This window comes from Astyanax mexicanus, chromosome 17, assembly GCF_023375975.1.
Source record: "Astyanax mexicanus isolate ESR-SI-001 chromosome 17, AstMex3_surface, whole genome shotgun sequence".
NCBI classification, from domain to species: Eukaryota; Metazoa; Chordata; class Actinopteri; order Characiformes; family Acestrorhamphidae; genus Astyanax; species Astyanax mexicanus.
This window is the reverse complement of record NC_064424.1, coordinates 33,659,447-33,677,574: the sequence shown is the minus strand read 5'-3', so window position 1 is coordinate 33,677,574 and position 18,128 is coordinate 33,659,447. Positions and strand designations below refer to the sequence as shown.

The window sequence follows — 18,128 nt, the reverse complement described above, 5'->3', positions numbered from 1 at the left end:
CTGTATATCATCATGCTGTATATTTCTATTTATAGTCACGGAGGATATAAATATTCTGTCTTCATGATAATAAAAAAAAAACTCAGATTTGTAACCAGAGGAAAATGCACCATTAGCAGTGCCGGATTCTTGTTTAAACTGCTGAAGAAGAATTCTAGGTGTAACCCAGCCCTTTTACAATACTCACACGTTTTTGAATAGAGCTAAATAACGTTTTAAAATACGAATTCTGTGGGGATATGAAAATCTGACAATATAAGCAGAGGTTACACTAGCTGTTGCATTTAAATAATGGAGGTAGAATTACAGTATATTGGAAAAAAAACACAATTGAAAGTTGTTTGTTTTGCCATTGAAACCTATGGGGATGGGATGGGGTTACACGGCTTTCTGCAACCGAACAGCAGGGGGGCGCCCGACTTGTGGTGGCTTCACTTTTGAGAGACGATGCCCTGTCCAGCTATATACAGTCTATGGGTTCTACAGTCAGAGTTGTTTGCATTATACTGTAGTAATGCTGTAAATACTACAGTAATCTGTTAAATGTGTCAGAGATGCATGGTTAGAATTTTTGTTTAATATGTTCTAATTGGTTGTGTTTCGCAGGTTCCGCCTGCAGAAACTGTGAGGATGAATAGCAGCGATGTGGTTCGGATGACGAGTGTACTGACCCTTCCTGTAGTCAATGTGTCTGACAGCGGGAATCTGACCTGTACAGCCAGTAATGTCATCGGACAGAACAGCACCATAGTTTCACTCACAGTCGTAGGTCTGTTTCAGAAAAATTCGAAAAGTCCTATTTATATTAGAACATTAACTGCTCCTGTAAAAAAATGGCAATATATTCTAAAATTTCCGTAATGAATATTTAATAATTTATTATTAAATTAAAATATTAATTTATTGAAATATAATTTAGCTTCTTTTATTGATATATAGTACTGTGCGTGCAAAAGTTTGGGGCAAACAAACGACAATAGAATTGCAGGCAGGAAGTGTTTTTTTTAGCTTAGTAAATCACTAATATTGGAATAAATACAAATAAAAATTACAACACATAAATATATGTAAATGTCTCATTCAGATTTTATCAATGGATCAGTTTTAAAATTATTAGTACAATCATTAGTATTGTCTCATCTTGATTGCTGGGCAGCTGTGTGGTCAACTGCATAAAAAAAATCTAATGAAATTACAGAGAATACAGAAAAAAGCAGCAAGATTGGTGTTACCCTGCCAATACAGAACTAACTAAAATACAGTGCACAATAAACTTGAATGGTTAACTGTTGAAGACAGATGGAAATCAAGCCTGGTGAGATTCATAAAGAATATACAAGAGCAACAACATCCAGTGGATTTTTATCATCAATTAGAGCAAGTAACTGAGAGAGAAACCAATACCACAAGATATTCAACCAAACATTATTTCAGATTACCAAAAGCTAAAATGTGTAAAGTGTGTAAAACCATAATTTATAGAGCTATTAATGAGTGGAATGATTTACCAGAATCATTGACTAAAACTGATAGCAAAACACAGTTTAAAAAACGAGTGAAAAAACATTATCTAATCAATAGTAAAGACAGTAAATCCTAACAATTAAATTGTGAACAGTGGAGGAAGTTGTGCAAGGGACAATCAGGATTGAATAGAGGTAATGAGGTGTCTAGGACACACTAGATTATTATTTCTTTGTTTTTTTGTGTAACTTTTTGTGTAGTTAATATTCACTTTTTATGTATATATATGAAAATGTGAACATACTCTTTTGTATATGTGTGTGTGAGAGTGTGTGTGTGTGTACCCTCAGGTTTACTCAGTTCAGCGTTATGGATGGGAAAAAGCTATGTTTAGCACATGTTTATTCTCTGCTCTGACTGGATGTTCTGGTGCTCTGTATTAATAGAGAAGCCATACATACTGCTGACCCCGGGGTCCAACATCGGGGGGTCCGGGACTGATGTTGAGGTGAGGGAGGGCGAGCTGCTGGAGCTGAACATTAACATCAGCGCTTATCCTTCCATCCTGGAGACATGGTGGGACACGCCCACAACTCAGAACAGCTCCACCTTCAGGCAGATCAACAGAAGGTGAAATTTCAATTTACATTTTCTTTTCACCATAATACAACCTCATATAATGCCCTGATATAAGTAAAATAAACACTGTAGCTAAAGAGTGAGGAGTGTAAGGGAAGTGAGAAGAGTGAGCAAAGTGAGAAGAGTGATAAGTGAGAGGGGTTAGGGGAGTGTGGGGGTGAGAGGTTTAAGGGGGTGAGAACTGTGTGATTAGTGAGAGGGGTTAGAGGAGTGGGAGGGTTGAGGGGGTGAGAACGGTGTGGTGAATGAAAGGGTTTGGGGATTGAAGAGGTTACAGGAGTGAGGGGGTGAGAGGATTGGGGGGAGAAGAGTATGATGAATGAGAGGGGTTAGAGGATTGAGAGGGTCAGAGAATTGTGAGAGCAGTGGGAGAAGTGTGAATGTGAGAGGATTAAGTGGATGAGAGAATTGTGAGAGTGGTAGGGGGGAGTGTGAAAGTGAAAGGACTGAGGGGGTGAGAGAATTGAGGGGATAAGAAGATTGTGATGAAAGAGAGAGTTAGAGGATTGAGGGGATTAAAGGATTGTTGGGGAAAAGAGTGTGTTTAGTGAGAGGGGTTAGAGGATTGAGGGAATGAGAGGATTGTGAGAGGGGTAAGAGGAGTGAGGGGGTGAGAGGATTGGGGGCGAGAAGAGTATGATGAGTGAGAGAGGTTAGAGTATTGAGAGGGTCAGAGAATTGTGAGAGCAGTGGGAGGAGTGTGAAAGTGAGATGATTGAGGGGGTGAGAGAATTGAGGGGATAAGAAAATTGTGATGAAAGAGAGAATTAGAGGAATGAGGGGGTTAAAGGATTGATGGGGAAAAGAGTGTGATTAGTAAGAGGGGTTAGTGGATTGAGGGGTTGAGATGATTGTGAAAGGAGTGAGAGGGGTTAGAAAAGTGAGAGGGTGAGAGGATTAAGTGGGTAGAGTTAGGTAGGAGTAGAGTTTAATGAGTGAGAGGGGTTAAAGGATTGTGACACTGATGGGAAGAGTGTAAAACTAAGAGGAGTGAGGGGGTTAGAGGGTTAAGGGTTGAAGAATTGTAAGAGTGATGGGAAGAGTGTGAAAGTGAGAGGAGTGAGAGGGGTTAGAGGAGCGAGAGGGGTTAGAACAGGGTTCCTCAGGTGTTCTTGTTCTGTGCTCCTAGGTTCCACCCTTCTCCATGTTACTCTCTAGGTTATATGATCTCGCTGCTTACAACTGTTAATGTTTAACAGGTACCGATCTGTGGCCCGACTCACAATAGTCCGCATCAAAGCAGATGAAAGTGGGTGGTATATCTTCAGTGCCAGGAGTGCACGGGCCAACGCATCCACTCGCTTTAAAGTCTTCGTAATTCGTAAGTACACACAGGGAATTATAGTTCAACCAACAACAGCAGAACCCTTCATAAACCCAGATCAGGAAGAACCACCACATTCACCTAATCCTAAATTAGGGTATCAGCCAGGAGTGGGTTTACACTAGATGTTGGAACATGAGAGCAGCAATGAGGTAGGGTTCTTGTGTTGGATGACTAGCTCTACCACTCCAGTTTATCCAAAAAGTACTGCATGGAGCGCCATCATCATTTCAGAGAATGCAGCTCCCCTGTTTATCTATGGTGGTTTCTAAGGTGTTGCTGAACAGTTGCTATAAGATCACTTTTGGTCGCTAACATGGTGCTTTCTTGTTGATGTGGCATCCTAGGTGGTTGCTAGAGAAGTGTGAATGATGTCATGGTACTGGTGACTAGTAATGCAATCTCTTATGGTGGATACTATAGTTGATATTGTATCTCAGATGGTTGCTAGGTTACTAGGTGTGGTAAGGTGTTGCTTACCAGATGCTGTAAAATCTCTAGTGATTGTTAAGATGCTGCTCTCTTAGATTAGATAACTACATAGATAGACAGACAGACAGACAGGCATAGTCATGTTCAAGCCCACCATTACAGATCAGATCAGAACACAGCCAAGCGTCAGACTGTTTGACTGAATAGCTGAGGAAATGTCACCATTAACGGTTGTGTATTTCCTGCAGATCCTCATCTCTGAGGTAATAAAGCACACTTTCATATCAGAAATCAGAACAGAAATTCTGACTCCCACTTTGGCCATCATAACACTCCTGTTCAGCAGTCTGAGTTCTGTTTCTCTGTAAACTGATGGGTGTGTCTGATCTTTTTCAGTACATAGGGATGTGCGTAATGTGTTATTTAAAGATGTGTGAAAGTAAAGTAGATGCTTTATCTATTCAACACTCAGAACTGACCTAATCCACAAACATTATTTACATATTATTCTGATGCTCTAATTCAGTGTGAAGTATAATATTAGAGGCATTCAATAACAAATAAGCTTTGTACCTGTCCCAAAATTAATTAGTTTTTGGTCTGATTTAAAACAACTTACCATTATAATTCATATTAAAGATTGGTTTAAATCAGTGTTCTTCAAGGAAATACACACATTTACAGGGCAGTGGGTCACCAGGATAAACAAAAAACACTGGTTTAAATACATTTGTTTTCTGTGTCTCCGTTAGAGAAGCCCAGTGTTGTGGTGAGATGGAGGGACGGTACGCTGACCTGTTTTGCCTCTGGCTTTCCTCAACCCAACATCCACTGGAGGCAGTGTGAGCAGCTCCAGATCATGTATGTTCTCTTCTTAGCAGCACATGTAGAAGTGTTTGATAACTGAGGTGTGTGTAGAATTTCTACTATTCACACATGTATTATTATTATTAAAGCAGGTCAATATCTCACAGTGAGAGCTAGCCAGGCTAAAGCTTATCTTCCAGATCTGTTGGAGGTAGTTTTATTAATTACTTACAATTAGAGCTAGCCAGGCTAAAGGTAAGCTTGTAAACCTGGTGGAGGTAATTTCATTAATTACTCACAATTAGAGCTACCCAAACTAAAATACAGCTTTCAAACATGGTGGAGGTAGTTTTACACACTTTTACTGTAACATGGGCTGTGACCGAAATGGCTCCCTATTTACTAGTTAGGGCACTATTGAGTATGTCAGCCATTTTTCTTTGAGTGTCCGAATCTTAATGGGGAATTCGAACGTGATTTTGAGGGCACTAAAAACTCCCATAATGCATCATGATTTATAGTAAACTTCGCTGCTTACTAAGCGAGCTGAATGTGTCCCAAAATGCTTTGCGGGTCTCGCTACTAAGCAACAGACAGCCGAAGAAACGAAGCGGACAGCGAGCCACCAGGGTTGCCAGATTGTTACAGTGGGATTCAGATAAAACCTATTCACAGGGTAAAACGTGTTTCAAATGCACAAAATTACTGAGAAAACCACCCAAACAGCTGATGTTCGTCATATTAACAATATTACAGGGTTTATTCCAACATGATCTCAAATAAAATACCTTAAATATCTTAAATATCACTGATTACAAAAAAAATGATATTTAAATGAGTTTATCTGCATATTTGTATTATGTGTTTTGTGCCTTGTATCATTAGACACGCGAAACAAAAACGTAAAAACAGTACATAAAAACAACCTTGCAAGCAATGAAAGAAAGAAATAACTTACTCACATACAATAACGAACATAAACACAGCTTCAAATTTCCATCAGCAGGACTAAAAGCTCTGTCTCTGCCAGGTTAGATATCTAACTATAACACAGCCGAGTTAAATTTCCAAACTCTTTACACTTGGTAGTTTTGTTTACCTGTCAAATCACAACGTTTCCTCCAAACAATTTGAGACACAACTCAACATTTGGCATGAAACCACCCAATCTGGCAACACTGTGAGCCGGCGTACGCTGCTATTTTTAAGGTTTTCTTCATGTAGTACAGTAATGTGAAAATCATCTTTTAAACAGCGTTAATATAACAAGCACATAAATAACTTCATGATCAGCCCAGAGCTTCACTAACTTTAATTCAGAGATCAGTTCTGTGTGTTTACGGACATTTAAACACGGCTCAACCCCTCTCTCACCTGTGTGTGTTTATGCGACCAGTGCTGGCGCATAATAATGATGAGTTAGTGTCCAAATTCACTCCTGTTTTACCACTAATTAGTGAACTTATTAGTATCTCCCTACATAGCGCAACACTAATGAGGGAGTAGGGAGCCATTTCGGTCACAGCCTAAGACTAAAAGTAAACAGTGACATACCCTTCAGATAAAGTTTTGGACATAGACGGATCAGAACAATGTTGTATATTAGTGATTGTAATAAAATCTGATTGAGTGTAACAGGATCGATGTCTGCTGTTCTAATTTATGTAAAAATTAATTGGACATTGTTTCACACAGCAGACTCTATCACTGATCTGATTTGTCTGGATACAAATATTATAATGTGTTCAGTTGGGAAAGTTGGTCTGCTTCAAACAGTATAGATAAACACCTGAGCACAGGATATGATTTTTTTTTTTAAGTGGCCTGTGAATTTTTATGTTGTGTAATTTAGGGATGATGGGTGTGGCAGTAATGACTCGTCCTGGGTGGAGCTGCAGGGCAGACAGCGCTCTCTGGAGCTGGCAGATGAGTTTGGGCCGTTGGTGATGGAGAGTGTGCTGCTCAAGAGTAAGATAGTGCTGAACGCGACGGTGGAGTGCGTGGGAGTGAACGCTGCTGGAGAGGGCCGGGATTCTTTCTTCACTGGAAGAAGTAACACTCTTTAATCTCTTAAACTACCAGATTTTAACCAATCAAACACATACACACACAGTTATACGTACACACTCCTGCATATTCACAAACTCTTTTTTGACCTGCTCAGTCACGTTGGAGGATCCGAGCTCTCAGGTATTCTTCATTCTGGTGGGTGGAGTTTCCGTCGTGAGCACTCTACTTCTGCTGCTGCTGGGAGTTTGTGTCTACAGGTGTAAACAGGTAGCACTCATCAGCCGCATAACTGTAAACACTGAGCTTTAACTCCACCAGCTGACTGTGTGTGTGTGTGTTTACAGAAGCCCAGGTATGAAATCAGGTGGAAGATCATTGAAGCTAATGACGGAAACAACTACACCTACATCGACCCCAACCAGCTGCCATACAACAGCAGGAAGTGGGAGTTCCCTCGAGACAGACTGACGTTCGGTACAGCTCACATTATTTATTTATTTATTTTTAATATTTTATTTAAATTTTTTCCCATTTTCTCCCCAATTTACACGGCCAATTACCCAACCCACTCATTAGGACTCCCCCTATCACTAGTAATGCCCTAACACACCAGGAGGGTGAAGACTAACACATGCCTCCTCTGATACATGTGAAGTCTGCTACCGCTTCTTTTAGAACTGCTGCTGATGCAGCATTGCCTAGCAGCCAGTGCGCTTGGAGGACAGCGCAGCAGCTCGACTCCGGTACATCAGCTCACAGACGCCCTGTGCTGCAGACATCACCCTAGGAGTGATGTGGGAGAGACCGCCATCTACCCACCAGGAGGGAGCAGGGCCAATTTTGCTCCCTCTGACGCCGGCAGCTTGATGGCAAAGTTGCATGTGCGGGGGTTCAAACCTGCAACTTCCTACTCATAGTGGCAGCGCTTTAGACCGCTGGACCACTCAGCGTCCCCGGTACCGCTCATACAAATTACACAAACATGATTAACTTCAAGCTAGAAAAAACATGTAATTCATTGATTGAATTGACGCTACTATTAAAATTGTATAAACAGTAACATTTGCTAAAGCACTGTTAGTGGCAGTTATATTTGTTATCTCCCCTCCTTTGCTTTTTTTTGTCTTCATACTGTAACTGTCTACAAGTGTTCCACAAATGCAGAGGACCTTTTAACCAGGCAAAGAAAATTTGTGCCTAGTTCACACTACATGATTATAGTCTGGCTTTCCAACTACACATTTATGTAGTCTGAACTGCTGAAAGACACTCACAGAGCTGTTTTTAAGTTGGTACAGGAAAGAAACAAGATGCCCAGTAAATATACAGCAGGTTTAATATCTGGACCAGTTGGCGACTATGAGTCAAGGGTAGCAACTACCTACAGTCAGTGGCATCATGTAAAGAGAGAACCACGTGTCCAACCAACATAATTCTTCATGGCATTGTTTTATTTTCTCACATATTCTCAGAAAGCATGTTTTTGGAGAGAAGAGATTCATTTTGTTTTCTGAAGGTAAAAATACATGTAATTGTGACCCTGTTTCGCTGATTAGTCATGTAGTGTAAACGGCAAAATGAACTGACAACTCAAAATGTTGAACCAGGCATTAATTATCTAAAACACGTGTCAAACACAAAACCCGCCATGTCCTTTTATGTGGCCCGCGAGAGCTTGTAAGATCTTAGTGTCTATAATAAATAGGTCAGAAGCGTGCTTTGACCAAAATGTTTCCCACAATGCTTGTCGATTGTGTTACTCGCAAAGTTAAGGCTTACTGTCACTACACGGCAGTGTAGTTATTGATGTGGAAACCCTGCCGAAAGGGGAAGGCGTAACTTCACGGGTGTAATTGAGACATACAAATATTTATCCCATAATGTCCAGATTTTGTAATTAAGCATCTAGTTTGATGCAAGGCGGTTGCTGTTAGTTTTTTTTTTTTTGCAAAATGCTAAATATGTTCTTAGCAGCTCACAATTTTTGATTTTATATTTATTAAGCCTCTTTTCAGTATCAAACGTTTTAATATAACTTCCATTTGATGTCATTTCTATTCACTTGAATAGTTTGGTTCTTGATTGGTGGAGTTTTTGGATTTCATAACATGACAAATTAAAAGGATTTATGTTAATAGAGCAACAAGCAAACATTTTTTCCATGCAACTGTAATGTTTGATTGAATAAATATATTGAGAGTTATTTTATATCAAGGAGTAGTTACATTCATTTTTTATTACATTTATAAGTTACATCTGGCCCTTAGAGGACAGCCAATATGCCAATGTGGCCCTCGGCCAAAATGAGTTTGACACCCTTGATCTAAAAGGTTTTTTGAGTTGTTATGGTTCTATATAACACTAATGCTTTTCAAAAACAGATTTTACGCTTGTTGGCTAGGCTTTAGTCTGGCTTTGCCCAATCACACCAGTCCCTTATGAGCTAAATAACTATTTTAGTGCTATACAGAACCAATTACAAATTACAAATGTTTTTTTTTACTAATGCAAAAAAACCTTGCGTTTGAACCCTTAAATAGTTTAACCTACCTGGGCACACAGGGAACTACATATAAACACAGACCATGTGCTTAAGCACTTGTTTGTTAGCTAGGCCCCACCTAATTACAGCATATCCACATCTACACACCTACAGACCACGCTAACACTCATCAGTACACTCACACACAACATCTGTGTTCTAATTCCTAATCTGTTAACCTCAGTTTACTGCTTCTGCTTTGTTTTGAACCCTGATGACCCACACAAAGCTAAAAAAGCCACTCTCCTCATTGGTTCAGCTGTTCAGGGGGCTCTATAACTCACCTCAGGTAGGGTAGGTTGACAGTATGTTTTGCTGGTCTGATCACAGGGCAGGTGCTGGGTGCAGGTGCGTTTGGGAAAGTGGTGGAGGCGACGGTGTATGGACTGGACAAGGATGACCATGTGACTAAGGTGGCCGTGAAGATGCTAAAATGTGAGTTATTTGTGAATTTACATTATTAAAAATTGGCACTCCACACAAATGTACTTTACACTGACATGACACATATCATGGGACAGGATCTAATATTTATATTAAAACACTGGAGAAATCTACTTGGAAAAAATAGGTAACAACTAACTAAACTGATAAATTAAAGACACAAATAATGTTAAGTTTAGTAGGTACTAACATGTCTAACAGATCAGAACAAATCAAATGTAAAAAAAAATCTTTTTATTATTTAATTTTATTTTTTATTTATTTTCCTCTCTTTTCCTGATTTAAGTAACATTTAATATCAAGTATATTAGTTGCCAGATGGAGATCTGAGCAGTTTTTATTTTCTATTCCAACACAAATCAGCAGTGCCTCGCCCTTCCTCTCTCTTGCATCTCCGTTTAGTCTTACCCCATCCTGCCTCCACAAGCACAGCCTTAAAAAACAGTTGAGTACAAGTCTAGCAATGACTGACAACTATCTATAGTCAATCAAAAACAAAGTTTTTGAGCATTTTACTCAGTATCTCAACATTTTCTATGTTATGTTACATTTTAAAAAATCTTAAACACACACTAGATTAAAGATTGAAACATATGTAATATTAAATAAGAAAACAATATTTCCCAGGGGCTACTTCTTTAACTGGGGGAGAAAGAACATTTAGTGAGTGCTATGGCCCCCTAACAATGCCTCTAATGCTGCTGTCCTATGACCTCTGGCATATTAGTGTATGAAGTACTGTAAAATGGTTCTTTGACTTAGAACATTTAGAACATATAGAACACTGCTGCTTTAATATAGAACACATGAATAAAGCATGCTGATAAATGCTGATCATACTGAGAAGTTCCACTACGGTTCTACAGTCATATGAAAGAGTTTGTGCACCCCTATTAATCTTAATCATTTTTAGTTCTAAATATTTGGGTGTTTGCAACAGCCATTTCAGTTTGATATATCTAATAACTGATGGACACAGTAATATTTCAGGATTGAAATGAGGTTTATTGTACAAACAGAAAATGTGCAATATGCATTAAACCAAAATTTGAGCGGTGCAAAAGTATGGGCACCCTTAATATTTTATTGATTTGAATACTCCTAACTACATTTTACTGACTTACTGAAGCACAAAATTGGTTTGGTAACCTCATTGAGCTTTGAACTTCATAGCCAGGTGTATCCAATCATGAGAAAAGGTATTTAAGGTGGCCAATTGCAAGTTGTTCTCCTATTTGAATCTCCTCTGAAGAGTGGCATCATGGGCTCATCTAAACAACTCTCAAATTATCTAAAAACAAAGATTGTTCAACATAGTTGTTCAGGGGAAGGATACAAAAAGTCGTCTCAGAGATTTAACCTGTCAGTTTCCACTGTGAGGAACATAGTAAGGAAATGGAAGACCACAGGGACAGTTCTTGTTAAGCCCAGAAGTGGCAGGCCAAGAAAAATATCAGAAAGGCAGAGAAGAAGAATGGTGAGAACAGTCAAGGACAATCCACAGACCACCTCCAAAGAGCTGCAGCATCTTCTTGCTGCAGATGGTGTCACTGTGCATCGGTCAACAATACAGCGCACTTTGCACAAGGAGAAGCTGTATGGGAGAGTGATGCGAAAGAAGCCATTTCTGCATGCCACAAACAGAGTCGCCTGAGGTATGCAAAAGCACACAAGCGCGCTGTATTGTTGACTGATGCACAGTGACACCATCTACAGCAAGATGATGCTGCAGCTCTTTGGAGAATTTTTGGAGGATAAATGCATATTGCACATTTTCTGTTAGTACAATAAAATATTACTGTGTCCATCAGTTATTAGATATATCAAACTGAAATGGCTGTTGCAAACACCCAAATATTTAGAACTAAAAATGATTAAGATTAATAGGGCTGCCCAAACTTTTTCATATGACTGTAGATGTTCCTCAGTACTTAAGTAGGTGTTGTAACCCGCAGCAAGCGCCCACTCAGAAGAGAAAGAGGCCTTGATGTCCGAACTGAAGATCCTGAGTCATCTGGGGCCGCATGCTAACATCGTTAACCTGCTGGGGGCGTGCACTCAGGGAGGTAAGCACTGATCTATATTCAATATTAGATCTTTCAATTTATTGCATATTTATATATATTTATTAGAATTGTAACAAATATTCTGCCAAAAGTGCAAGATTGGCTAGTCCTTAGAGCAGACAAATAAAGCTTTGAGTTGTGGAGCAATGGAACTCTGGAATTCTCTGGAATAACGAAGCTCCATCCAGTACTATTGGATGGGATGGGTTGGGAAGTTGGGGATGAGGTGGGGTGCTGATTATCCAGCTTCCTGATCTAACTCTAACTCTAACTCTAAAGCTTAATCTCACTGTAATTTTATTTTCAAGACAGTCAAAGATTAACAGGAGGTTTTATATAATTGAAGGAAAAATGACAGTGGTAAAAGAACAGGACAATTTTATACAGTATTATGGAGTCAAAAAAGGGTCATAAAGATTTTGAGTTTGTAAAACAGAAGTCACAAATGTACTGAAACTTGTAACTGCGTATAAACAACTACATGCACGAAAATCCAAATCCACAAATTAACTGGAATGTGCAAACTTGAAACAGAAAGTAATATTAATAATAATTCAAATGTACAAATGTGAAAAAAAAATTTAATTATATATAAATATATATTTTTAAATTTGTAAATCCAATCTCTTGAATGTGTGAATCAGTACTGCTCAAATGGCTTAAGCTGGGTCAGACCAAAAATCACATGGAATTTGTGAGGTTGTAAATGTGACAGTGGGCGTTTTTCACTGTGGAGCTAAAAATCCTCTCATTCATCTTCTCTGCTGCGTGTGCGAAGTAGAGGTGGGCGGATCGATCCAAATATCGATAATATCGATACAAACGCTGGTATTGGTATTGAGCAATACTCGTGTAAAAATATCGATATTCAAGCTTTTTTCTCTGCCGCACGCACTGCTGCGCACTGCTGCGCACGAGATTCACCACAGTCTACTCTCTGGTCTCTTGTTGTTGCACATGCGTCACATGGCTCAGCAAAGCCAGCCAAACCGCCAGGCAGGTAGGCTCAGCCTGGCCCCGCCCACTCAGCGCTCTCCTCGTGTCGACAGGCCTCTACCTCAGGAGATTAGTGTTGAGTGATATTTTTTTACACTCTGTTTATTTAAGAAAAACTTGCATTTGAATTGCACTGAAAGGAAGACAATTCCTTATTTTTTATTGTTTTTCCAAATGACAATTTTATTAAAAAAAATAAACAAAGAAACGAAGAACTAGAAAAGATGTCTAGTGAGGGGAGAATTTTTATTTTATTTTTTAATATTTTTTTTACTTTATATTTAAACTTTGTTTTGTTACTGTTCCATTGTTTCTAAACAAAAATGTTGATTGTGATACTAAAGTATTTTGTTATCACTTACAATGTTTGGTGAAATTATATCCTAGGTTTTTGGATCATTTGGATCTATAAAGCTTAAATATTAAAAAGTATCGGTATCAGTATCGATATCGGCAATACTGGCCCTGCGTTTACTTGGTATCGGATCGATACCAAAATTCCCGGTATCGCCCACCTCTAGTGCGAAGCTCCAGCTGCAGTTGTGAATTTTGACCCTGTTTTTACGCCTGATTGATGGACCAATAGGAAAGCTTTATCTAGACCAATCAGATTACGGGGTTTGTTTAACCAATCAGAACACTGGGTGGGTCTCTGCAGCTGGAGTACTGGGCGTGTCGAAAGGTGTGGGTGTGTCGAAAGTGTGGCCGCCATTTTGGAGTCGGCCACCATGCGCCCCCCAGTGGATTAATTTACACAGAGGAAGGAGTTTAATAAACCGATTCATAACTCTACCAATTTTTACCCGATTTACACACGGTTTGGTTTGTTACAAACAGCAGAGATGTAGTTATGATACAGGACACTGTGACACATTACAAATACCTGCTTTCCTGCTGAAATACTTTATATTATGCTCTTTAAAAAAGACAGACATATGGTATAGCATATTAATAAGTACATAAATTAATTGATTTATTAATATATATATATATATATATATATATATATATATATATATATATATAAATATATGTGTGTGTGTATATGTGTGTGTGTGCATCTATGTACATAAATATAAAATTAATTCATATTATTAGAACATAATATAAAGTATTTCAGCATGAAAGCAGGTATTTGTAATGTGTCACAGTGTCCTGTATCATAACTACATCTCTGCTGTTTGTAACAAACCAAACCGTGTGTAAATCATTTAAAAATTGGTAGAGTTATGAATATTATCGGTTTATTAAACTCCTTCCTCTGTGTAAATTAATCCACTGGGGGGCGCATGGTGGCCGACTCCAAAATGGCGGCCACACTTTCGACACGCCCACACCTTTCGACGCCCAGTACTCCGAGCTGCAGAGACCCACCCAGTGTTCTGATTGGTTAAACAAACCCCGTAATCTGATTGGTCTAGATAAAGCTTTCCTATTGGTCCATCAATCAGGCGTAAAAACAGGGTCAAAATTCGCAACTGCAGCTGGAGCTTCGCACACGCAGCAGAGAAGATGAATGAGAGGATTTTTAGCTCCACAGTGAAAAACACCCACTGTCACATTTACAACCTCACAAATTCCATGTGATTTTTGGTCTGACCCAGCTTAAGCCATTTGAGCAGTACTGATTCACACATTCAAGAGATTGGATTTACAAATTTAAAAATATATATTTATATATAATTAAAATATTTTTTCACATTTGTACATTTGAATTATTATTCATTTGGATTTTCGTGCATGTAGTTGTTTATACGCAGTTACAAGTTTCAGTACATTTGTGACTTCTGTTTTACAAACTCAAAATCTTTATGACCCTTTTTTGACTCCATAATACTGTTTTTTGACTCCATACAGTATGTATCTGTTTATAATCTAGAACCGAAACTGAAGCTGGGACATAAGAGGAAGTGGTAAATATATTTACGTGTTTCTGGTTTATTTCACTTGTATGAAAGATGTGGACAGAACATTGTAACCAGTGAAGACCTCTCTTTCCTCATCAGTTTGTGGTTTAAACTGATTACTACTCCAATAAAACCAGTGCTGAGTGGAACTGTTGCACTCAAAGATACTCAACTAATGATAAAATTTGCTTTACACTAATTTAATAACGGTTCTTTAAAAAGAAATAGGGTGAAATTAAATTCTGAAATATTACATAACTTAACACTTTAAGTTAACACTATATACAATTTTAGCTACTTATAGCTACATCTTAAACTTATTTATGAAGTGTATATATCTACACTCCACTCCAAAAGCATTGGAACAGTGAGTCCGATCCCTTTAGTTCTGCTGTAGACTGAAAACATTTGGGTGTGTCATTAAAAGATGAACATGAGAAAAAAGATCAACATTTCTGCTTCAACTTCTGCATTCTTCTTTTGTGATGCTTTTTCATGCAGTATGTTTTGGGTCATCATCTTGCTACATGATGAAGGATCTCCTGATTAGTTTGGTTAAATCTTTCTTTAACTTGATAGACAGAATGTTTCTGTAGAAGTCTGAGTTCATTCTACAACAATGAAGATTAATGAGTCCATCTCAGAAGAAGCCATGGGGGTCTGTACAGATAAAACCCAATTCTGAAAGTGTAGACATTCAATGCTGTTTATTGTTTAAATAATGAATGTAACAGAAAGCACCTAAAACTAGTTTCACTGTCATCTGCTGTTGGTTTACATCCAGTTCTCGAGAACTCTGGTGCAGTTTTGAGGGTTGAAGCCACTGGGCTGGGGTGCATTATCTTATCGTCTGTCCACACAAATCCGGATTATATTTAAAAACAAGTTTTTCCTGTATTTTGTTCTGTCATACACACAAAAAAGGGGTTTAAGGCCAGTGAAAACTGAGCTTTTTAAAGTGGAGATTAAAAAAAAAACTCCACTGCCACTGGAGCCATGTCAACAGGGAAAACACAGTTTTAGGAAAACATGACATCACACAGTCGATCTGCGCATGTCTGATTTTTTTGTTTACATTGTTTACATTTTGTTACATTGCTTGTTCAGAAAGAGCCTAAAATATGGAGAGCACCTTAAGTGTTTCTGTTGTCCCTGTGACTTGCGGATTAATAACATGTTTAAACTCTTAACAGTCTGATATTACGCACCTTTATCTTGAGGATTCAAGCATTACATATAAAGTTTTGGTGTTAGATAGGTAATTGTAACTGTAATATAAAATATTAAAAATTTAAGGTAAATATGCAACTGTCAAATTATAATGAATACAAAATTTTACAATTGGCACTTTCCTGACTTCTTTTGAAATGTATTTTCCTAAATTCAAACCAAACAGTTCATGTTCTTTAAACCTTTTTTCTTATTACTGTTATTTTTCTCATTACTGTTGTCTTATTATGGGTCGTGTTACTGATCTAAAATTATTAAGTGGAGTAGAGAGTGAACAGACAGCTTATCCATGTGTCCTGTAGGAGTCTCCAAAGCATTAAAGTTTTCAGAATGTAAATAACTTTTGTATCATCATATTTTGTTTTGTATCATCTGTTCTTGTTGCCCATATACAGGCCAAGGCCTGTCAAGTCACATTACATAATACAGCGGAGGCACCAAAATGCACTGCATTCAGTTTTTCATTCTTTCAAAATTAAATTATAGAAGGTATGATCACCCTCGAAAAAGACAAAAATACCCATATTCCTGTGGATGGAGCCTTAAAGTGTGTGATGTTTTATTAACAACAGTGTAGTGTGGGGAAGTTGATGACTAACAACAATTGTCTTTGTGTGTGATATTTCACATTTTCTATATAAGATAAGATTTATAAAATGATACAATGTGGGTCAGACATTAGATCTTACCATGATGAATAATCAATATGTTAAAATTTGTACAGTTATTATTTGATGCTAAGCCATTCAGGCCAGAATCCTGAGGCAGATTCTCCACCAATATTAAAGAGTGAGCTACGTGTGTTTCAGGCCCGGTTCTGCTGATCACCGAATACTGCAGTCATGGAGATCTGCTGAACTTCCTGCGCAGACGAGCTGAGGTGTTCCTAAACTCTGTCCTGCAGGAATGTGACCTCAACAGCTCCTACAAGAACCTGCCGGTCCATCAGAGTCCAGATAAACGAATCAGCAACATCAGGCAAGGCTTCTGAAACATAGTGTGTATGTGTGCGTTTAGTGTGTAGTGTGTGCATTTGTGTACAGTATATTGTAGAGTGTGAATGTAGACTATGGCGGGCCGCTGCCTGACTGTGTCTGAATCTGTTCTCAGTTATCAGGACATGTCGGGACGCCGGGGTCGGGACGGGTCACAGGGTAGGACACTCTCCACTTTTAATATGAAGAGTTAAATCCGGTCAGTTCCAGAACCAGATCATAGCTGTGGGACTTTTATTGCAGAGTTCTGTGGAGAAGGACAGGATAACTCATGGATGCTGGATCTGGACCATTTGCTGAGATTTTCCAGCCAAGTGGCTCAGGGCCTCGATTTCCTCGCCGCCAAAAACGTAACACAACACAGAACACACACATACTATACATGCATTACACATGCTATACATACTATACACACACATATTTTAAACACAAACATACACACACTATGCACTAGGGGTGTAATGGTTTGTGTATTCTTTACAAACCATCACAGTACGGGGGTCACGGTTCGGTACGTGCAAATACACGCAGAATACACAAAACAGACAGTCTATAGGAGACTTTTGGAGCCAATGAACGTAACCCGGAAAGTGTAGCTGTAGCACTGTTGGTATTAGCAATTTGCTACTGATTTAGCCCATAACATGCTCTGAAGTTTAGCTCTGAAAACAGTGCACCGGAGAGTGCACGCACGGACAGGCACTCGCACTGTCTCTCTCTCTCGCTTGCTTTCATTTGAGCTGTCTCTCGTTCTCTCTCTTGCTCGCTCGCTCGCTCTCATTTGTGATGTCTCTCGCTCTCTCTCGCTTGCTCACTCGTGCACGCTCTCTCTCATTCTCTTTCTCTCTCTCTCTCTCGCTTACTCATTCAAGCATGATCTCTCTCTTTCTCTATCGCTTGCTCACTCGCGCACGCACTCTCTCTTTCTCTCTCTGTCTCTCTATCTCTTTCTCTCTTTTGCTTTCTTTTGCTTCTCTCGTGCTCTCTGTCTGTCTGTCTCTTTTTCTCCCTTGCTCACTTGCACTCTCACTCACTCACTCTTTCTCTCTCTCTCACTCTCTCTCTCTCTCAGATTTAATTGATTGATACTAATATAATTTAATTTTAACAATCTAAAGCTGATATTTAAGAACTCAAACACTGAATGCATTAAGTAATATGCTTAGGAAAAAAATATTTGTAAATATTTAAGCAGTTAAAGTAATGCTGTTGTTTTTGTTAAAGAGACACAATCATGCTCATAGTTTGTTTGTTCTAACAATATCCAAAGAG

The 18,128-nt window shown here is 38.7% G+C and overlaps 1 protein-coding gene across 1 annotated transcript in view; it reads left to right on the top strand.

The window, feature by feature from the left end:
- csf1rb (colony stimulating factor 1 receptor, b) overlaps window positions 1-18,128 on the top strand; it is a 38,640-nt gene that overhangs the window by 6,859 nt on the left and 13,653 nt on the right. The window contains exons 5-16 of the mRNA XM_022676346.2: window positions 607-769; window positions 1,911-2,094; window positions 3,303-3,424; window positions 4,612-4,720; window positions 6,519-6,718; window positions 6,831-6,943; window positions 7,021-7,150; window positions 9,549-9,653; window positions 11,618-11,728; window positions 16,671-16,839; window positions 16,972-17,015; window positions 17,100-17,206. Of these exons, the coding sequence (XP_022532067.2) occupies window positions 607-769; window positions 1,911-2,094; window positions 3,303-3,424; window positions 4,612-4,720; window positions 6,519-6,718; window positions 6,831-6,943; window positions 7,021-7,150; window positions 9,549-9,653; window positions 11,618-11,728; window positions 16,671-16,839; window positions 16,972-17,015; window positions 17,100-17,206 (1,557 nt within the window). The remainder of the gene's footprint in view (window positions 1-606; window positions 770-1,910; window positions 2,095-3,302; window positions 3,425-4,611; window positions 4,721-6,518; window positions 6,719-6,830; window positions 6,944-7,020; window positions 7,151-9,548; window positions 9,654-11,617; window positions 11,729-16,670; window positions 16,840-16,971; window positions 17,016-17,099; window positions 17,207-18,128) is intronic.